Consider the following 21,838-nt stretch of genomic DNA (forward strand, 5'->3'; position numbering starts at 1 on the left):
TCGGCATGTCTATCGACTCAAGGGCTGCATCCACGAATGAAGTAGTCTTTGCAACAACCTCCTCCCGTTCCCATGCAGAATGGCTCAAAAATGCCATCACCGCCACAGCATCGCTTCCAATGCTCCCTCGAAGTATTGGGAATCACGACGCTCACACTCCGTCATGCGAAGACCATATGGCAATCCAACCCCCCCGGGGGCTCAGAAAGACAACCATGAGGTTGATTAACTACCTATATGACTTATTCTTTCCTCTCAACTTTCTCTCAACTAGGGAGAAATCGAATCCTACCCCTGCGCGCTGGCTGCTGACCATCCAATACCCCTAGCGCAAACCTATGAGGAAACGCCGACACAAATAGCGTACCCAATCCACAGATTCCCACAATTAGATCCAATAGCTGGGTTCCACTGGTACATCTGGGCAAAGGTAATATCATATCTCGACTCAATAGCGGCACATGAGTCTCCCTGCGCAACTGTGTAATATGCGTTGCAATTAGATGCGATGCCAGTTTGCACCGGGCCGCCCGGCCCAGTAGCTGTGGCGGTGCTTTGAGGGCCCTTCACACAATACGCATACCCCAACCATAGGTTCGTACATCCGGCGCCGACTGTGATTAACGTGTAAGCCGGTATCGAGAAACTCGACTCTGGGAAGGGGGGAAGGGCTTACTGCTTGGGTTCCACGAGTAGAATTCGCCAAAGGTGATGCCGAACTGGGCTTCAATCGATGCACAGGTATCCCCAGGATTCACTGTATAGAATTCTTTACAGTCTGCGACAATTCCAGTCTGGGTAGGTGCTGCGACCGACGAGGTTGTGGTCGTTGCTGTAGTTGTCGTGGGTGAACTGGTGGTGGTAGGTCCCACACCTACACAGATGGCACGGACATCGTAATACCCTAGGCCCTTGAACAGTGCGGAGTTACAGTCAGAACCCATCCAGCTATTCCATGCCAGTAGCTGCGTAGCTGTCAGGCCGAAGCCGGTCTCGATGTCGACACAACTGTAGCCTGCAAGCCAGAGTCAATATTGGGAAAAGGAAACGGCACACATGCTGTCAGCAGGAAGCGATAACTCACCACTGCTATTCTGATATCCAATGACTTCGGTAAAGCAGTTGCAGGTTGATATTGTTCCGGGCTCCGTAGCATTTGTGGGCAAACAGTAGCTAGTGTCGCTGGTGTCCGCTGTGCCCAGGTTTAGTATCTTGTTCTGTGCCCTTCACTGTGCCTGGGTACCAGATCAACTCACAAGCGGCATTAGTCCGGTAAACGCAATAGCTGTGTCCAGAGTGAAAAACGCAATTGGTGGTGGAAAGACTAGGGTTCCAAGCGAGGAGTTCATCTGTGGTAACGCCCTCTGCGGCTGCGATATAGGAGCAGTCGTTCAGGCCATTTGTGCCATCGTAGTTTCGGTATGTCGTGCAACCATTTACAGTGCCAGACGCCGTTGGAAGCAGTGAGGTGGTCGCAACGTATCCCGGGTGACTGCTAACGGTGGGAATTGCGGTGTTAACCGAGGGGAAGGTAGCGCTTGTGACCACAATAAACGGCGTTGTGACTGGATAGCCAGAGTACGTAGTCAGAGTTCCCACCGGTGCTACACAATAAGCCTCACCAAGCTCCAGATTTGTGCAGTTTACGTCGATTTCGGAATTCAGAAAATAGAAGTCAGAGAGCGCAAGTGAGAATCGAACGGAAAGAAGTGCGCAATCATCTCCTTCCTCGACCTAAACACCTATGTTACTTGGTGGTCCCGGGGAGGTAGTGCTATAGATATGTTACGAAAAGAAAGCTGTGAAGCTTACAGTATACCATTGGCCGCAATTTCTGTTGGATCCAGTCATCGCATTTGTCGGCGCAGGCACGGCAGCCGTCGCGCCGCCCGTGTATCCGGTCGAACCGTTTGTTGGTGACGCTGTAGAGTTTAAATAACCACCTGGTGGGCTGATGGAACTGTTAATTCTTTGCAAGGCAACGATCTATGAAGGGAGGGTGGACGGGACATACCTCACACAGACCACATATCCGATATAATTGGGGCTGTTCTGGCAGAGCGAGTTGAAGTTAGGGTTCCATGAGAGAAACTGCGGGACAGTGACTCCGATGATACTTCTAGCAACGCTATCACACGTGTCCGATGCCTGCCAAATATATGTATTGCATTGCGGCGGTATGCAAAGGGGGGAGTTAACAGCGGCGGCAAAGTTTTGACAGTACAGATCCAGACCATTGGCATATAGAAGATTATAGGTCGAAACATTGTGCGAAAGAGCCACGGAGTTGCAGTCATCTGTGCTCTGCACTGTATAAGAGCCGGTGCATGTTGCTGGTGGAGTTGAGGTCGCAGTTGCAGTCGCAGAGACACTAGAGTTGAGAGCATATTGAGTGGGAGACGTGGTTGTATAACTACCGGTAGCGCTGCAACTGGACACTAGCACGGCGAAGTCGCTCGCGAGGTCAGCATCATAACCCAGCGGATTACTCAACTGAATAGCCCGGTCCCCAAGCTAGCAATCTGAACAAGCTTGGGTAGTGTTGAGGTACGGCTGAGTAGACCACGAGAGGATTTGCGGGTCGCAGAATTCACCAGTCCGCCTACGGAATCAAATCAACTGGAGAAATCAAGGAACGTCTGGCTGATATGAACACTGACCTGTCGGTTCTGCATGAAAGGTTATACGTATGCAGATAATTGTCAACGATAAATGTCGCTGGCGCCATCGCCATAAGTACATGTGTTTCAAGTCTAAGGTTCGCGCAAGAAATGGATGTCTCTACCTGGATATGCGATGTTCTCATATACAATGATATCGGTGGCGGCCGTGCAAGCACCTTTGATAGTATTTCTGGCGGCTTCCAGGGAAGAATAGCAGGAATCGACGCAAAGCTCAGTGACCTGATCGGAATCCAAAATCTCTCCACTGCGTCGAGTGTCAGCGGCGAGTATTACCAGAGGAGCATGAATGTGCTTACCTTGCAGAAACCGGACCCAAAAATGGCGGACATGTAACATTTGTCTCCAAGGCACCTAGACACGCAGTGCTAAGGCCAGGATAATTCATGAACGTCTCTGCCCCAGAAGGCTGCTGTCCCCATGAATGTCTCAAAGGAAGCATTCCGAGCACCACGAAAAGAGTACTGGTTTGCAAGGTCGCCATTGTGGAAGTTGATCTATTGCCGATATGGCTGTCGTTGACTGATTGTACGTATTCTGGACGGCTTTTGATCCTATGTGAGCGTTACCGATGTGGGATAGTGGGGGACTCTGTTCACATATACTTAACGCGCAATTCTCACGACTAAGGCTAGTAGCAGAGCCTAAACGGGCGAGCTAGGGCTAATGCAAGACTGCTTATGCCCAGAAATCTTAGCCTCCTCTTCGTGCATGCATTGGGGCTTGTTCGAGGCGGGACATGGCCGGGTGTTGAAGTAATGTCCCGCTAGGTTGGAGATGACCATTCGGACCGGTATTGCATTGCTTATCCTACGTTCATATTGAGTCATTCGAATGGGGTTGTGTTGATCTCGAACCCATGACCTCCTTTGAATCCCGTCTCTGCCAGGACCATGCCCTGTCATGGTCAGACGACCGGCAAACACGGCTTCAGGGATTGATGTTGGCTCAAGATAGTTGCCGCTGAGATGTAATGTAGCTGTGCAGGGATGGCGAGCGAGGATGAGTTCCTGAGAGGAGGTAAGCCAACAAATGTCGCAGAATAGTGATTGCTTCATGCAGGGATGCATACAAGTTTTCTGCAACCCTCATACTACCTCGTGATCCTTCGTCTGGATCAGATGTACAGCCTTTTGCGATTACTTCCCCAATGCAGAAACATGGCCGACACCTAGTCCTGGTGCCCGTCCAGGATGTCATCCGAGGAGGTTGACTGAAGTCATAATTGATATTGATCCACGCAGGCATACCGTGATAGGCAGGAATCACTGTCAAGAAATTCCCTGAACGCCCGTCTGGTCAGTCGTCTTCCTGATTGTGACAGATACAGCCCCCGGCTCTTCTCAATTTGAACCAGCAGAACGCTAACAGGGGCGGGGTTGAGCAGGGCTTACAAACCGCCAGTCCACTGGGGAGGGGACATGTATATACTAGCCTTGCAATCCAAGATATGAAGTTGAGAAAGCTAGTGTCCAACATTGCCTTGTCGATACTTCTGTTCACTCTCTCATACAATCTCAAAGAACCACCCCCGCAAAATTCCGCTGGTCATGACTGGTAACGACCATCCTAGGAAGCTCTCGCCTAGAAGCAAGATATGGGCTCTCTTTTCAATCCTATTTCTGATCTTGGCCTATTCTTGGACAGGTCGATCCAAACCCCCCATCGCCAAGGTAACCGGTCGGTCTGATAACTTCTTTGAGGAAGGAACCAATCTTGCAGGGAACACCACTTTGAGACCGCGAGACAGTTATCAATGTAGCCCGGGCAATCCATGTAACAACGGGGCATGCTGTGGTAAAAGTGGCTATTGCGGATATGGCCCGACGTACTGCGGCGACGGATGTGTGTCGAACTGTAATGCAAAGGCTGAGTGTGGCCAGTTCGCAGAAACCCCAGGAAAGGGATGTCCTCTCAATGTTTGCTGCAGCCAGTACGGATTTGTTAGTGGCTCATAACACCGGTGAAATGATACCAGTCTGAACATGAAGCTGATATAGTCTTCTAGTGTGGCACAACAGAGGACTTCTGTGGGGGTATGTAACGCCTGCTGGGGATGTTTACTTATGTAGCTGGACTTTATTGACGCGCAACAGAAAATTGCCAGAGCAACTGCGTTTTGAACCCAAAACCTCCAGTTGGCGGCGCTTCGGTTGGTATCCGTCAGAACAAGATGATCGGGTATTATGAATCGTGGTCTGCTCGCAAGTCATGCCACAAGGTGGCCCCGACTGATTTACCATTAGACGCATTGACGCAGTATTTATGCCCCATTTCCAACGGCAGAGCCGGGATTTCAACGGTGACTTATTGATCTCTCAGTGTGAATTTTGCTTTTGCGTACATCGAACCAAGCACATATCAAGTGGTGACAATGGACGGATCGACCCCTGCATCCTTGTTCCAAGACACTACAAACCTCAAATCAATCAAGCAGGATATCAAAGTCTTTGTTAGTATCGGTGGGTGGTAAGTGAAAAGACTCCCTATCAAATGAGCCGTCAGTTCCAAGTTCAACTATATCATAGGACATTCTCGGACAATGACACTTCAACGCAGCCGCTATTTGGTGAGATCGCAGCAGATGCTACGAAACGGCAAACTTTCGCCGATAATGTTGTGCATTTCATGAAGCAGTATGGTAAGTGAGAGAGGAAAAACAGCGGTGCCCCTCGTCTTCCAAAACCACACGGCCTAACCACGAGAACAGGGTTCGATGGCGTTGATATTGACTGGGAGTACCCTGGTGCTCCCGATAGACGCGGTAACCCCGAGGATACAGAAAACTATGTCCTGCTTCTTAAGGCCATGCGAGAGACATTTGACTCCAGCGGAAGTGCCTTTGGCCTTACTTTCACGGCACCATCCTCATATTGGTACCTGCGCTGGTTCGACCTGCCAAACATGATCAAATATGCAGATTGGGTGAATCTTATGAGCTACGATCTTCACGGCGCATGGGATGCTACTAATCCAATTGGAAGCATCGTCCAGGCTCATACAAACTTAACCGAAATCAAATTGGCGACTGACCTATTCTGGCGCGTTAATATCCCGCCATCTAAGCTCGTCATGGGATTCGGCTTCTACGGCCGGTCGTTCACTCTCTCCGATCCTGCCTGTACTGATCCAGGCTGCCCCTTCAGTGGCGCATCAAAACCGGGCCCTTGTTCGGACACTGGGGGGATTTTGGCCTACTACGAGATCATAGCCGCACTAGACGGGTCTACAAGCTCGTCAAAGAGAGCCACTATCAGCCCTACGCATGATCAAGCAGCGGCAGTCAACTACTTTACGTTTGATAAAAACCAGTGGGTCTCTTATGACGATGCGACGACTTTCAAACAAAAAGTCGACTGGGCCGACAGCGTTGGTCTCGGTGGAGGGATGATTTGGGCGTCAGACCTTGGTTTGGTTGTCTGCACTGTCCTAGAAGTCCATTTTGCTGACTAGAGGGCTAGACACGGACAAGTACACGGCTCATGGAGCCTTAACTGGCAAGACAATTCAGTCGAATCCATCTCTCCAAGCTGTAAACAAGGCGCTCTCAAATCCAGTGGCTGTCGTCGAGGACCTCGCGGGTTCGAATGGTCAGAAATGCTTTGTGTACAGCGGCAAGTGCATTAATCTTAACGATAATAAGGCCATGTCCGATGCTTGTGGATCGGGCAACACCGTCGTCGGCTGGGATGATGCCGGCTGCGGCAAGAAGAACTGTGTAAGCGCCGTTTGCAAACCGAGGGTCTTTCCATGGCTGACTGGACTCCAAACAGCATTGTGGAAAGCCTGTGTGCTGCCCCACGAATAGCGCTCCAAAGTCCTGTATATGGCGCGGCGACGACAACGGCGGCGGCGCCGGGAGCGACTGCAGTGCCCAGTGTAGGCCAGGTGAAATCAATATCAAAGGCATCCGATCTTCGTGGGGGGGGCGGGTTTCTGAACGACGGTGACACTGATAAATGTGGTAGAGGTTGGAAGGTGTTTTGTTGCCCAGATCCTGACTACGCATCTGTGACTAAAGGATGCTCTTATGCAAAATGGTACGTCTTCTTTCGGATGGTTGAGACACGAGATATCTAACATGATTTGGACAACCCATAGTCGAGCCTCCTGTCCGTCTGGCACGTCCGAGGCTTTCAAAAATTACGATAATTGCTGGTTCGGCGGTCAGAGTTACTGTTGTCCCGATCCAGTCGAACTGACAGGATGCCACTGGGAAAGCGGCAGCGGGGGTGGAGACTGCGCCAATGCCAACTGCAATGCGACTGAGGTTGAGGTTGACAGGGCAACGTATGGAGATAAGTCCAAAGGTTGTGATTGTACGTTCAGACAACTCGACCTGATCAATGAGGCCTGAGCAAAGAGACTGGCTGGAAGAGACAACGGATGTCAGTGTGCTAACTTGGACTTGATGATACTAGGGGGTCGACAAAAGGCCATGTGTTGTACGATTAAGACAGCGCCACCTAAGCCAGCCACCTGCAGCACTGATCTGTGTAAGAAGTTTCCGGGCTACTGTTCCGCTGGCGATAATGATGAAGGTGCAAACGACTAGACCAAGCGGGACTTGACACCCCTTGGAAGAAGCGACAAAGCCCAGTCGCTCGAAAAACGCGGCAATGCTGAGATATACTATCCAAAGCATATTACCGGAGTCAGGGTCATAGCTTGGGCATATCCGGCCCTCCGTGCGTTGTATAACGAGTATCCGGAACTCTACCATATCCTGCGACGGTGGTTCCGCCTCATCCCAGGATATTGTGTCGGTCCCTCTATCAATTCCGGGACTTTTCCAAATGGCAACCAAGTTCCTGCCTCAGCCTTGTCAGACTTGGAAGCAGAGCATCCGATTGATCGACAACTCGCAGTGTATTTTCTCGATTCAACTGTTACTGGAGTCCTCCCGTCCGGGGATGAATCGTCACTGCCTAGAATTGCTCCCGAGCTTCTCAGAGCTGTCTGGTTAGCAGATAATGATGCCCTGGCAAACGAAGCCCAGGTTGGGGGACCCAATGGAATCCGACCGAATACGCCGAACGATCGCTTTATGGAGGCATTCGGGTCGGACAACTACCCGTACCCCTTCATAGGAGTGGGCAGGGACATCAACGGGGCCAAGGGCCGCATTATGAAAGGAAATGTGCCTTGCGCCCTGACTAGGGTCGACACGCTGGCGACAACAGCAGTTACGAGCGATTCGCAGGGCGATGTTGATACTCTCTTACAGTCGATTCGAGTAGTAAGTGGGCAAGCCTTCCAACCACACCAATGCGTCCTCTCCATTCGATAACCTGCTCAGCGTTGATTGACTGACTCTTCTCAGGCCTTTGCTGTGTTCGATTACCTCAACGATCCGCAGGTGTCGGTTCGCTTCAATGCTGTGCGCCAGCAGATCCATCTCCAGGCGACTTATATCGAACGGGATGCCAGGATACCTAACTTCGCCGCTTGGTGGGATGAGTGGCTGACCGACTATCTTGCTACCACTCAAGAACGGATCCAAAACTGGGCTAGGGATGCGATTAATCGCGCAGCGGAGCCTTTTGTGCAGGCGCATAATGAGCATGTGGATCTGTTTACTTATGCGCAGGTGATTGGTGCCTTGGAGCTGATGTTGCAGGAAGTTGAAAATATCAGGTTTCCACCGGACACATCAATGCGATACCCTCAGCCCTAACCATCACCCGTCAGAGTTAGATATTGGAAGGAGGACAAACACCTTGAGGGTGTGAGCCCCTGTTACATCACTAGTCAATACAAATGCTATTATTATGAACAGTGCCAGAGAATAGTTCTGCTGAATAAGCCAGGCAAGGCACTAAGGCCATATACTAGTAGATATTAAGGCTAATCTATTATATGACAGCTCTATATAAAATCTTACTACTAGAGGAAGATTCTATAAGCTAGTAATTAGGGTTTGGAAGTCTGTTGCGTCAAGAGGATAGAAAACGATCATAGGCTTGAACTGAAGACCTGCATATAGTAGACTAGACAGATGTACCAAAAATAGTAGGTATAAGATGTTGCTCCAGACTCCAGTGCAGACCCTTCACTACACAGTACATGATCCCCGTGTCACATGTGCAGGCAGTTACTGATAAGAAGGCTCCGTGAATTTGCGCCCAGACGGACTAAAATCTGATATGCTGCAAATCTGAAACATTCTCACTCCGCTACTGCAACTACGGAGATCATCGGCCGCGCTTCAAGCAACCAAAGGAGGGGAACGGGCTGAGGGGCAGGGTCAGACAAAGGAAAGATTTTGCAGAGAACAAGAGGCCAGCTACTTTTCAGTCACTCACTCCTACAAACACTACCGTCTCACTATTTCTTAGGTTCAGAGTCACCCAATTCCTCATTCGGAATGGGGGCCCCTGCTACAAACTCAGAGACAATCCACGTTGTCTACAAAGCTGACAACCGCCAACATGCCGTGGTGAACCTTGATTCGTCACTGGATGAAGAGCTGCCTGTCTCGGCGCTCCGTGCGCGACCTATACTTCTTGGGTTGACTTCCAACAACCTCAGCTACGCCCGTGGAGGGGATTTACTGCATTGGTACGCCGGTTTTAGGGTTAGCTTTCGTGGTTGCTGACAGCCACCAGGTGGGAAACGTATCCGGTTCCACATACCGCCCCGCCCCCATACAACGATCAGGCTTCCTGGGGTATTGTTCCGGCTTGGGGATATGCCACCGTCACCGAGAGTAGTGTTCCTGGGATCGCGCCAGATTCTGTCATCTGGGGATACTGGCCGACTTCAACGTCGCCCACTCTCTTGCGCTTAGAACCCAGTGATCTTCAAGGTCACTGGGTGGAGGTCAGCAGCCATAGACAACAGCTGATGCCCATATACAATCGCTACGAACAAATTCTTCCCGAGGAGGAAGGGCTGGATGAGATGGCGTGGGGTGCCCTCCTCCGAGGGGTCTGGATCACCGGATACCTGCTGAGCGAGTACGTGTTTTCTCCTGGCCCGCGAGCACGAGTACCAGTCCACCCACTTGGCGCTGCTAGTAAACTTCCCTGGTCTGCGGGAGACGCGGATCTCTCGTCTGCTGTTGTAGTGGTTTTGGCTGCCTCAACCAAGACTGCTCGATCCATTTCATGGTGTCTTTTTAATCGGCCCAGGGAAAGTGGTCCCCTGGGATTGGTCCAGGTTACTTCATCGCCTGCTGCTTTGCAAGAGGTAGCGGCCAAAAAAGGCTGGGGGGATGTGTCCAAGTCTTTGGCATATACAGAGATCCACCAAGCTACCAGGTGGATTGAGGGTCGACGGCCATCAAAGGTGGTAATTATAGACTGCGGGGCACGGGACCATGCCCTCAGTCAGTTATGCAAAAGCCTTCAAGTGTCGGCGCTGCAGTCATGCAAAACTGTCATTGTGCAGTTGGGCAGTCAACAAAAGGTTGGGCTCTGTCTATACTTCTTCATCTCATGTCTGTCTCTGACTACTTCTTCAGGTGTATACGACGGAGGAAGTTCAGGCAGCTCGTGCAGCTATGCAATCAATGGGGAAGATCCAGTACAACACCTCTGGCGTTCAGGACACACTCATCGACCGGGAGGGGGCTGCAACATATTTCGGAAAGATCTCGCGCAGGTGGAAGGTTTGGTTAGCGGACCGTGACTCCGCCATCCCAGACATGCATTTAGTCAGGGGACAGGGCATTGCTGGAGAGAATGGAATCTATGGGGGATGGGAACGACTGTCAAATGGTGCAGTGCGCCCTGAAGAGGGATTGGTTTATGCCCTGTAGAGGTCTTGGTAAAGCATATTCTACCTACGCTGTACCTAGTTTCATGAGCGCAATATTTTATGGAAGAGTTGATTGCTGAAATCATGCCATAAAGACAAACGCCGCAGGAGAAAACATCACCAAGGCACCAAACAGCAAGGGAAAATACAGAACCAGCTGCGACTCCTGGGCTGTAAGCATTTCGCTGCGCTTGGCCGCCGATTTACTAGTTTTCCACCCCAAACTTCACCTATCCTCATCGAAGGAGACATACTCCGGCTTTGGAGCTTCACTACACGTCTGCGCAACATTCTTCGCCACGAAATCTAACCCGATGATTGGCAACACCCATCTTTGGGCGATATAGCTCAACCACCCGTCATACGCTTGCAATCGCGTTAACACCCAGCTCACGCGGTAGATCTCCTTCACACGGTCCCGCCGGGAGTTCTCGTACCCCTGCAAGGAGTCTCGACCATGAGTTTTACATGCTGCTGCACCAGGAGCAGTTTGTCTGAATATTTTCATTTGGAATGGACTGGAAGGATATTTGATAGAAGAAATCTGCCCCAGAACAAACATAGCATCCATCTCCCCGATATATTGATTCCCTTAAGTGCCTTGCAGAAGTATTGTTTTCGTTTATATTGACGCCAGACGGGGCATAGTCTGCATAGTCTGCATAGCTTCAAGCAACTGCAGCAACACTCTCGGAGCCTGTCTCAAGCTTCTTTTGAGGCGGATTGTTTGTCAGCTTGGGCTCCCCCAGGAGCTGAAACTTGTCGGTCACGGCCGCATAAATGGGCTGATGGCAAACCATCTCATACCAGCGAGACACGTTGGGGTTCTGTTGCCTCCATGCTTTGCCGTAGAAGAATTGGAAGCCAAGAGAAATGTTTGCGGCACAGAACAGATCAGCAAGTGACAGCTGCTCGCCAACAAGGAACGTACGGTCTTGCAAATACTCCTCGACTACGTTAACGCATCTTTGGGTCATGTTGGTGAACAATTCCACCTGGTCTTTGTCGTAGGGGATGACACCAAGTTGGGGCAGTAATTGTTGAGTCATAAGAATGAGGATCTCGCTGTTGAAAAAAGACATCCACTTGATGATGTCCGCGTATTCCTTCTTGTTCCCTCCGAGGAGAGTGGTCTGTTCGTTTTGAGAAGTGACTGAGCGGGTGTCGTCAGTTCTGGATTGTACCAACACTGTACCAGCAACATGAGTTGACTAACTGTAGAGAGCAATGGCCATGCACTCAAAGACCTTGAAGCCATCCGCACCTTCAAAGGCAGGGACCTTGCCGAGCTTGCTGACACTCAAATGCTCGGGAGTTCTGGGGGTCTCGCGAATATCGAGGTCGAGACCATTAGCCTTGGCGACAGCCTTGATGGCTATGCTTCGGCAGTGATCGCCCTAGGGGAGTTGGATTGTCAGTACTATGTACGTGTAATAGATATATTGGGAAACGTGCGCGACAATTGGCAGCTGTACTTACGGGAAACGTGTACAAGGTTCCAAAAACCATATCTAAGACTATTTTCCCAGAAAGATCACATTCTGTTCCCTAGAAGTACCAGTAGTCGAATAAGCCTCTATATAAGCGCCCTGCTGTTAGTGGCTGTCTTGCATTCGGATGATGACTATCGATTTTCGGAGGGATGACTGATTTCGGTTTAGCGTGATCAATCTGCCTATCAAGGCATGGATGGGTATCACAAGTGCTAAGTTCCTAGCTGCATGGAGGTACCGAATCATCAGCAATGAGACGAAACTAAAGTGGCTCTACCCACCTACTCATCAGAGATACCCTTAATCCGGCCAGGCGCCTTGACAAATTCCTTTCGGATCTGTGTTGCCACTTTGATGACGGTAACAAAATCCCCGATACTAAACCCCAACTCATGTTGAATGGATTTACGGGAAATCAAGTATACAGCAAAGGAGGAGGTTGAAGTGGTAGGAGAGGCAGTTGCAAACGACGGGGGCCAAGTGGGTTTTCCTCACTTTTGTACCGTGAAGGGACTGGAGCTGTGTTGCCATAATGAGCAAGACGCGGCCATTGGGATGAGAGCTGGAGGATATGTTCAGGGTTCTTGAGAAGGAGGGTATTTTGCCTCCAGTGGACAAGCTCAGGACAGACCTTCAGGAAGGCCTATTCAACGGATTAGTTCTGCAGGTGGAGTATATATAGTATTTGTTTAGCTGTAAGAATCTCTATACTATTTGATTAAGGGTCCACTTCTATTAATATTTAACCGCAGTGTACATTGATTAGAGGCTAAAGAATCATGATAAATCAAATCACCGACGCACACCAGAGCACATGGCCAACTGTTTGCAAGTTACCGCCCCTCACTGCGTAAATGCAGCAGAGCCGCCAAACGGCCCAGAGATGGCAGTGTTCCTGACGCGCACAATGCAGACATTCTTGGCGGCACTGATTGTTCCAGTGCACTTCATCCCTTTAGGCGTCTGGCCTTTGACCTCGTAGTCTATAGTGCTGGAGGTCGAGAACCCGGCCACACCGGGGATGTTTTGAATCACCTGGGCCGACACGAATGCCTTTGGGTTGGTTCCTCCACTGGAAGCCTGGACGCGGAAACAACGGAAACTTGAAGAGCTGAGACGATATCGCTTCTATTGGCGGCTTTTCCGTGTACTTGGAGTGAATAAGGTCGCTCACGGTGTCAACCAGATCAACGCGATAACCGTCCAGTTAGAGCACATCTGGCTCGACTGATCTGCCATTGAGGGGAGAATTGTGAAGCTCCGCGAAATACCGATAGTGGCCATGCATTGGAATGCCAGCAAGATACAGACCAGGTGCTAACAGTGATACTGAGCGTTCCTTATGCAGCTTAGGAACCCAGGATGGCCAATAGTCCTGTAGCGGATATGTAGTATGCTGTATGAGTGATAAAATGTCCAGCTTTCGTGGCTGCTGGCGCACGCTGAACCTTGTAAAGTCTCGATACACTTCCTGGACAGGCCTGGAAAAGTTTGGTCTCAAGGCAGCAGGCCTGAGGAAGTTGATATTTGGTCTCAGTGAGTTCATCTTCTCAGAGAGCCATATGGCCCCGCGCTGAAAGAGCGACAAGACCCGTGAGTTATGTACACCCTCGACTTGGGTCAGTGCCAGAACAGGCTGCAATCCTTCATCCGAGACCCCGAGGAGAGCGAGGATCCGATCGCAGGGATCGGTGCACTTGAAGTTGCGGATGCCTGCAAGTAAATTGCGGCCGCTAGATCCTTCCACGTATTGCTGTGTACTCGACACCAGTACTTCCCGTCTGGCGGACACAAAGGTACTCCAGAAAGACACCGTACCATCTGGATAATCCAGGCCCTGTGCATCCATAATAGCCCCGCGGAAGTTACAGACATAGGTCATCAGCGACATCAAATCAAAGGAACCCATCTTGTGCTGCCCGCATTTTGCAATGCAGCGTTGCGAGGCGACAGCCTCCTGTATACACCACACGCGCTCAAAGTACTGCCCTGCCAAAAGGCAAGTCAGTGCATCCGTTGCCTGTGGCTCTGCACTGAGCGACTCTAACAGGATGCTGCTGGCCTTAGTCTTCATTGAGTAGAGTGTTCTCCCGTCGGACGCACTTGTCGCGTTTTGATTCATATCCTTCTGCAACTCGGACAGTCTTCTTGTGAAACTGAAGGCTTCCTTTGTTTCGGGCATGCCAGGACCAAGCCATGGGATGACTGCAACTGCATGCTTATACATAAGCCTCATGTAGCCGACCTGACGCTATTGCTCCCTCAGATCATCCTGGTTAATGCATACCGCATCGACCCAGAGTCTGCGACGAGCATGAGGGAGACGTAGATGGCGAAGCGCGACGTTGAGGTTCAGGGTTATGCGGCAAGTAGGCCATTACCACAGTAGAGCGGCACAGGCGCCCGTTCGCTGCCCCATATATATGACAGGGCTTTAGGAGACGATGGACAGTGCTCAATATCAATAATGTCAAGGGCACAGTATAGTGGATCCTGCTCTGTGCCAGGATAGAGTGTTAAAACGCGAGTTAATGCGGCACTCTGGCCGTTTTCGCTAATTGGTGGTAGGGGTATGTATTGGTACCGGACCATTGCAGTTAAAATAAGAATGTCGCTCAGAGGGCCAAAGGAAGGATTAAAAGTTTTGTTTGCAAGAATGTGGGGTTGAGGCTCTGGAGGCCAATATTATTTAATCAGCTGATTTAATACAAATGCCTGGCTACGCTACTATCACGATTACTCAATTGGTTGAAAGGGATAGTTATTAGGGTCTAGCAAAGCTGGGCTGCATTTGATCAATGGCTAGCAGCAAGGTATAGTTTTTAGACTTGATATACAGTACTTGTTTCCCCGGATGCAATATGACTGACTATATTGATGATTGTAGTAGAGGGCAGTTGATATATGAGATAATGAGACTAACTATATTTGACGGCTTGATGAATAGAAACCATGTGAAAATAGCATTAATATACTAGTTGTCTCTGTCTCTGTTGACATTAAAGCCACCTTATCTCTTTTCAAGGCACTGTTTACTACTAAAGCACATTACAGCGCCTACCTGATAATTGGTCTAATATGGATAAATCCACTCACTAGTCGCTAACTACATGTCTCTCCCCGGCAAGCGCCAAGGGTTTAGCTTTGTTAGTGGCCTATCTTCTCCACGAATAAGGGTCAAATGCCTTCTAAACGAGTCATGCTAAGGTCTCTTGGATGTGTCAAACAAGGCCGATTTCCTAAGTTCCCCTGAAGGCTGAATCTGTCCCCCAATGAGATGGACAAGGCTAGTCTTCATCATCTTTGCTCCCATTTCCCTCACAATCCTCCCTATAAACATGCAAGCGGGCGGTCATCGTCACCATGGAAGTTAATAGTGCTGTTGCTCTTCGGCGACTCTCTCTGAGCACAGTATCTAGCCCCAGCCACCAAGCACTAGAGTATTCCGAGAATGACCTCTCCCGGGACTCTGCCCCATCTCACGACGGGGAGCTGCCAGCATATTCGCGTATGCCTCCAGCAACCCAGGTTCCTGGATGAGGATACACTGCAATGATTCATTGCTCGCCACATGTCTTGATGCCCACGCTTCTGTAAGCGGCGCTGGCAATCTATGCGTGGGCTGCGATTGCCTACCTTTCCTTTCGTCCCATGAGCGCTAAGTCGTGGGGGGCACTTATACAAAAACATTATTCCTATCCAAAATCATTGGGCTATGTGCCGAATGAACGAATTTATTGCTCTGCCGTGGTGATCAGGACCCTTATCATCGTTGTCGCTCTACAATGGCTTTCAGCCGTATGCGCGAGTGCAGCCGTCATCTATGTGCAGAATCAAAAGACGGCCAACAGCCTGCGAATGCGCTAGGTCACGAATCTGGCGGACCGTCGATGGTTGGATATCACCCTGTACAAGGCCCTTGTCTCTGGGGGATGTCATTCTTGGTTGCCATTGTCCTTCATCTGATTGCCGGATTGACATATCCCATCCAGTCAATCTTCCTTGAAACAAAGATGATCCGTGTCGCTGAGTCCATGGACAGGGTGGCTATAATAGCCGATCTTCCCCTTCTTAGATACAGGGACACAGCTGCCTCGCTTGTAGGCAATGACATCTTGACAGCTCGCAGAGCTCTCAGTGATGCGAGCTCCATCACCGTCCAGCCGTTTTTGTGGCAAAACATGTCTGGGATTCAATTACCTACCTTGAATAACATCTGATCCTTGAATGACTTGTTCTACGCTCAGCTTCCGACTGGATTCCGCACGGGTGTACTGCGACAGTTTGCGCCTCGCGTGAACTCCACTGCCACGTACGAGAGTATCACTGCCAGCGAATTTCCGTCGAACTGTGACAGTGTCCCTGGGTCGTTTTACTCCAAGTACTATTACGAGTACGCAGTATACGCACGGCATGAGAGCTGGTGAGTCACGGCTTGCATGCCTGCGAACGTGACCAAATCACCATGGCAGAAGACGCAAGATCGTCAGGACTTCTCTGAAACCCTCTATTTGAATTTCACCAGCACACAGGGATACTCCCGCGACACGCTGATTGGCGGCAAGCTGTACCGAATCACGGTCAACACCACCGCCGGATACTTCGAGTTGCCAAACTACGTTAATCAAGGCCAGCCCGGCCCACTACTGGAGAAAGATCCCGTTAGCCTCTGCGGTGCAGACTGTCACTACCAGACCTATGACACTCATATAAGCACCGACAGGATCCGTCGCAAAAGCATTACCACCAGCGACACCCTCGACGCAGCGTCCTGGGAGCCTATCTCAACGGTCAACAAAGGCGCTCTTCTCACGACGGCACTCGCAATGTTTGGTCCAGGTTCTTTCCTAGATACATTCGCTGCAAAACTCACGGCCAACTTCGCAGGCGATGTCTGTCTCGACGTTCCCCCACTTCTCAACCTGATCCTGCCTGCGTCCTACAGCCCTTTTCCCCAATAATACTGCCTAGATGCTCCCGTGGGGTTTCGCTACGAGGGCGGCAATGCTGACAGCTTCATCCGGCTATGGCTTGGCTACTTCCTTAAAGGTGAGGACTGATTCCCCATGGTCTTTACACCAGCAGCCTTCCTATTCAACAAGTAAATGCTCGAGTCTGCGCCTGGTTAGTGGTGGATACACCAGAATCTCGGAGCTGAGATGGATATTCCCACCATCTCTCTCACAGGGATAATCGTCGGCTCGGTAATGATGGTTATACATCATCCCGTTGGTAGGACTCTCATTGTACGCGGATTGTTATCCACGGTGGACGGAACGGTTGGACTCTTTCACGATGCTGCGCTTCGGGGCCGCGATTGGCGATAAACTGCTCCCTTTGCGGGTGGCCTAGACACCGGATCAGATTCCGGTATTGGATGAAATCCCAGGTGTTGTGAGGGATGTGTCTATTCCGGATGGAGATGAGGTTCTTCCGATGGGCACTTTGGGGCTCGGGGATGGACGGCCGTTGCAGAGACATCGTCGGTATGAAGCTTTTAAGGCGAGCGACGAGCTTTTGACGCCGGCCGAGCGCAGGACGATGCAATCGGGAATTAACGACGATCCGATAGAAGGGTAGTCATTGCGGAGGAAGTGCTTTTATCTGGGAATATAACTGTACATATAGATACATGTGTTGGATATGTCCAACAGGCTGGCCTAGTTGCGTTCCAGTTTTACACGTTTGTTAGTCAATGGACGGTCTATAATCAGCGAATGAGGCCGATTCCATAAAACGGGAAATTGATATAGAAGACCCACCGCCAAGTAGTTGGCCAAATAATCCTCCAACCACTGAGCCAGCGATGGTACCTAGGCCCAATGCCAGTTGTGCAGTCTTTCGGAGCTCGAATCCGATATCAAATGTAGGATTAGCCTACATTTATTGAATAAGGCATTCCAGGGTACCCATACGATGCCTAACATCATTAGACTGTTCCTTCAATGGGGCTCTTCTCCTTTCTAGACTCCTAATCATGGAGAAAGATGGTTAAATGTCATGCTGACAATGGTTGGGAGGCAGTGCATATTTCTGCTCACCTTTCTTACTGCGATCTTAGGGTCCAAAATATGGTTGATCAATTGTTCACACTACTCTATCTGGACACATCGTTGTCCTTGCATCAAATGTCCAGACTAAACCATTCACTTTAGGTTCGGCCCTTTCAATGAATGGCTAGCACAACTCTTTATTGTAATACCACGCAGGGCAAGCAGAATCTCCACGAATACTAGAATAGATGATATCATATAGTATGAACCTAGAGGGAATGCTGGGTCCTGTGACCGTTTTCCTTCCTACAACGGCTGACAGAATTGCCCTCTTCGACTCTTCAGCACGACTGAATGACGAAAAACAAGGCATGGATGATCAACCGCTATGGAGTCCGTGATTACAGACGACTTCGGACCCCTCGGCGCTACCGCTTCGGGCAATCAAATGCCAGGACCGACCATTGCAGGGCAAGCTAAGGGCTAAGCTGCATCAAAATCAGCCATTCTCCGACATCGCCGCCCTAAGAGGAGGAGCCTTTCTGTTGCTTATATATAGAATGATACGAGACCGCACAGGTTTAATGCCAGAAGTTACATGTGTGCGGGTTTTTTATTGTTGATCATGGACTTCAAGTTCGCACTACTCATAACTGTCCTTTCAGCACCATTACCTGTCTTCTTGTACAGACAGATCCGTGCGTCGCTCGAGGACATCCAACACATGCCAGAAGAACGTACCTTTACTCCTGCGAGAACTGGACCGGCGGTGCCAGGAGGACAAACATTCCCGAAAGGAGTGTACCCCATCGATGCCTTCCCGGGAGGCCGGCAGTTTAAGACTGTGTATGGAACAATCCATGTGTTCGAATGGGGCCCTGAGGATGGGGAAAAAGTCATGCTGGTGCACGGCCTGGGTACACCCTGTATAGCGTTGGGTGATATGGCTAAAGAGTTGGTTTGCAAAGGCTACAGGGTCATGATATTTGGTAGGTTGTATCCATTCTTCACCCTTTGACTGTAACTGACATCCACTTGTAGATCTGTTTGGTCGGGGCTACTCCGATGCGCCGAATGACCTTGTCTTTGACGCAAGACTCTACACCACCCAAATTTTGCTGGTCCTCTCTTCCTCCCCGCTATCCTGGACTGGCACTTCTGCCTTTCACATCATTGGCTTTTCCCTCGGTGGCTCGATCGCCGTGGCTTTCGCCGCCTACCATGCGACTATGCTCCGCTCCGTAACTCTGGTTTGTCCTGGAGGCCTCATTCGCACGTCGCACATGAAGCCATTAGACAAAATTCTATACTCCTCCGCTAGGGTTATACCCGAGTGGCTACGCCTCAGACTTTTTCGGGAGAGTTTAGAGCCCAGGAACGGCGCGGCATGTGCTGATGTCCCTGGGGAAAAAGAGGACGAGGACGACTTGGCTTTTGATGATGTGCCTATTGCGCAGGATCGGCCTCAAGTCACCGTCGGAGATGTGATCCGATGGCAGCTAGGAGCCAATGCTGGTTTTGTGCGGTCCTACCTGAGTACACTCCGCAGTGCTCTAGTCTATAGACGACATGACCGGACGTGGAGAGCACTGGCCGACGAGCTTGCCAGGAGACGAGTGACAGATGCTCTACCGGGCTTGCCAGGTGGAATGGTTTGCCTTATAGTGGCGGAGAAGGACGTTATTGTTGTGGGAGATGAATGTGCGTCGGACGCGGCCGAGATACTTGGGACAGAAGCCGTGGAGACACACGTCTTGAGTGGAGGGCACGAGATTGCCCTCTCGAGAGCAAGAGAGGTGATTTCAATAGCCGTTAGATTCTGGAATAGACCATAACGGAGAGTGATGATAGATATAGAACAAGAGATCCACAGACAGGTTAGGCGTAACATGAATTTCGTGTGTCTATCCAATATCGAAGAATTCAAATCACTGTAGACTCAAATGCTTCGCTGCCTTCTCAACTATCTTGGTTCGATCTGTATCTCGAGCCTCAAGCTTGCAACCAAACTTCAAAGGTCTCGGAGCTGGCACTGGTTCATACTGTAAATTTTCCCGAAGTTCCTTACCGTTCTTATCAGTCGGCCATTTGATATTCAGCGTCCACCCCAGCTTTGCAAACATTATGACCAGGGTCCTCTCTGCAAATTCCACGCCTGGGCATGCTCGCCTACCATATCCAAATGCTGGAAATCTTTGACAATTAGGATACGTGGTCAGGGGTTCCTTGTAGGTAGGGTAACCAGGCTCAAGCCAGCGGGCAGGATTGAAAAGTTTGCCGTCTGGATAGATGTTTTTGTCCATAAGGATAGACCTGGTAGGATTAATAACTATTATCTCAGACATTCAATGACTTACGCGAATATCGCATTGAATACAGTGCCCTTCTCAAAAAAGTAGCCCTCATAAATATCGTCCGTTTGCAGGCAATGGCCAATGCCCATTTCTGCGACTATACTTCTGTATCTGACGGCCTCTTTCACGATAGCTCTCACAGTGGGCAGGTTCGGAATGTCCGTATAGCTCGGCATTCGATCCTTGCCCACGACCTTGTCGACCTCGTCTTGGAGCTTCTTCTGCCACTCGGGAAACTCCATCATGAGGAATATGAAGGTTAGTAGATTGTTGTGGGGAGATCGAGTTCCGCCGTCGATCATGGCCTGAAAGGTGTGAACGGACTCTTCGTCAGTGACGCTATACTGGTCTCGGTTCAGGAGAAAGTGTTTATAGATGCACTCTGTCGCCGAGCCATCCTTGACAAGCTTCTCAATCTTTCGTCTGAAAGCCCACATCTCGCCCACATACTCTTTCCGGAGCCTCTCCATAGTTCTCAAACTTGGCAGAAGCCACGTAGGGAGCTTTCTGAGCGCGGGAAACACATTGCTCGGGAAGCAGTCAGGACGGAACGAGTTCATGAGTTCCGCCGTGAAGGTTTCATTGTGGTGGATAAAAGGGTCGGATGGACTGTGGACTGAGAAGCCGAGCAACGAGCTCGTCAAAACCGAGTAGGAGTATCGCAAGAACTCTTCATGAAACGAGTCCGGTGACTGTAGCAATGCATTTACCGTGAATGTTGCTTCATCATCCATAAGTCTCTGATACTTATTGATGGAGGTGATGTTGATAGCACTCTGTATCATGCTTCTCTGGCGACGCCATCCATCTGTAGCTGTTAGTACTTACTCAGAATCCGGTCCTGCTCTCGTCGAGCCGTGACTGGGGCAAGCTGCTCACCGTCTTTCGGCCTGAAACCAGGATTCTGTTTCATCGAAATATATTCCACGGCGTGGGGGGCCCCCCGATCAGAATACTTGATTCCTCGCCTGACAAACAGCTCTCTTGCGTCCTTTTCTTCGGTAAGAATTACTTGCTTGTCACCCATGGCGCTGAACTGAGTGATGGAGCCATATTGCTCTGCCCACTTCTTAAAGATGCCGATAATCCCATTAATGTCAACGGCAGCCAGGGCTGGCGCGCTTCCAAGAACTGGCCATCCTTTTGTCTCGTTAGCCAGTGATTGAATATGGATTGACTTGATGTATACCTTTTGGCCCAGGTGGTATCTTGGCGCCCTGTCTACGTTGACGGCTTGACCAGATCCCAGCAACATACTGCAAAATGAAGGCCACCAAGGCTAACCACGACATATGGTACAAGGAAATCATCGTCACGTTTGTTTGTTACTGTAATGACTAGATAAGATGTCACAAGTCGCTCTTCGTGCTTTGATCGTCGAATGCACAAGGTTTACGAGATGCTGGATAACCAGGCTGGTCATCGCCGTGCCTCGCACATCAACACGCAATAGGTAACTGAATGCAACAAATTCCTTTGGCATGCCCCCCCCCCCACGAGCACGAAGCAATCCTCCATATCTCGCTGCACTCGCGGATCCCTAGCCTCCGGAAATG

General features: G+C 50.3%; 8 protein-coding genes and 1 pseudogene across 8 annotated transcripts; 5 read left to right on the plus strand and 4 right to left on the minus strand.

Moving 5' to 3' along the window:
- Nucleotides 1-336: 336 nt before the first annotated feature.
- On the minus strand, nt 337-3,165 carry ACLA_004670 (LysM domain protein; the record flags this gene model as incomplete). Its single annotated transcript, XM_001276478.1, has 8 exons — nt 337-614; nt 677-1,015; nt 1,085-1,192; nt 1,257-1,734; nt 1,813-1,960; nt 2,015-2,309; nt 2,786-2,928; nt 2,981-3,165. 8 exons carry the CDS (start codon nt 3,163-3,165, stop codon nt 337-339), a joined length of 1,974 nt encoding a protein of 657 aa, XP_001276479.1.
- Nucleotides 3,166-4,499: 1,334 nt separating this feature from the next.
- Nucleotides 4,500-6,631, plus strand: ACLA_004680 (glycoside hydrolase family 18 protein; the record flags this gene model as incomplete). Its single annotated transcript, XM_001276479.1, has 8 exons — nt 4,500-4,624; nt 4,690-4,717; nt 4,789-4,940; nt 5,004-5,150; nt 5,210-5,322; nt 5,392-6,090; nt 6,143-6,399; nt 6,455-6,631. 8 exons carry the CDS (start codon nt 4,500-4,502, stop codon nt 6,629-6,631), a joined length of 1,698 nt encoding a protein of 565 aa, XP_001276480.1.
- A 488-nt stretch (nt 6,632-7,119) lies between these two features.
- Nucleotides 7,120-8,358, plus strand: ACLA_004690 (uncharacterized protein; the record flags this gene model as incomplete). Its single annotated transcript, XM_001276480.1, has 3 exons — nt 7,120-7,177; nt 7,349-7,920; nt 8,005-8,358. The coding sequence occupies 3 exons, from the start codon at nt 7,120-7,122 to the stop codon at nt 8,356-8,358; spliced, it is 984 nt and encodes a 327-aa protein (XP_001276481.1).
- Nucleotides 8,359-9,048: 690 nt separating this feature from the next.
- ACLA_004700 (DUF2855 family protein) lies at nt 9,049-10,443 on the plus strand (the record flags this gene model as incomplete). The annotated part of the gene is made up of 3 exons (XM_001276481.1): nt 9,049-9,242; nt 9,290-9,974; nt 10,147-10,443. 3 exons carry the CDS (start codon nt 9,049-9,051, stop codon nt 10,441-10,443), a joined length of 1,176 nt encoding a protein of 391 aa, XP_001276482.1.
- Nucleotides 10,444-11,110: 667 nt separating this feature from the next.
- On the minus strand, nt 11,111-11,951 carry psoE (glutathione S-transferase psoE; the record flags this gene model as incomplete). Its single annotated transcript, XM_001276482.1, has 3 exons — nt 11,111-11,595; nt 11,659-11,839; nt 11,922-11,951. 3 exons carry the CDS (start codon nt 11,949-11,951, stop codon nt 11,111-11,113), a joined length of 696 nt encoding a protein of 231 aa, XP_001276483.1.
- A 1,191-nt stretch (nt 11,952-13,142) lies between these two features.
- Nucleotides 13,143-14,171, minus strand: ACLA_004720 (HET domain protein; the record flags this gene model as incomplete). Its single annotated transcript, XM_001276483.1, has 1 exon — nt 13,143-14,171. One exon carries the CDS (start codon nt 14,169-14,171, stop codon nt 13,143-13,145), a length of 1,029 nt encoding a protein of 342 aa, XP_001276484.1.
- Nucleotides 14,172-15,386: 1,215 nt separating this feature from the next.
- On the plus strand, nt 15,387-17,498 carry ACLA_004730 (annotated as a pseudogene).
- Nucleotides 17,499-18,553: 1,055 nt separating this feature from the next.
- On the plus strand, nt 18,554-19,763 carry ACLA_004740 (alpha/beta fold hydrolase; the record flags this gene model as incomplete). Its single annotated transcript, XM_001276484.1, has 2 exons — nt 18,554-18,917; nt 18,970-19,763. The coding sequence occupies 2 exons, from the start codon at nt 18,554-18,556 to the stop codon at nt 19,761-19,763; spliced, it is 1,158 nt and encodes a 385-aa protein (XP_001276485.1).
- A 93-nt stretch (nt 19,764-19,856) lies between these two features.
- On the minus strand, nt 19,857-21,537 carry psoD (cytochrome P450 monooxygenase psoD; the record flags this gene model as incomplete). Its single annotated transcript, XM_001276485.1, has 3 exons — nt 19,857-20,241; nt 20,286-21,090; nt 21,162-21,537. The coding sequence occupies 3 exons, from the start codon at nt 21,535-21,537 to the stop codon at nt 19,857-19,859; spliced, it is 1,566 nt and encodes a 521-aa protein (XP_001276486.1).
- Nucleotides 21,538-21,838: the final 301 nt, after the last annotated feature.

Source organism: Aspergillus clavatus, genomic scaffold, assembly GCF_000002715.2.
Source record: "Aspergillus clavatus NRRL 1 1099423829750 genomic scaffold, whole genome shotgun sequence".
NCBI classification, from domain to species: Eukaryota; Fungi; Ascomycota; class Eurotiomycetes; order Eurotiales; family Aspergillaceae; genus Aspergillus; species Aspergillus clavatus.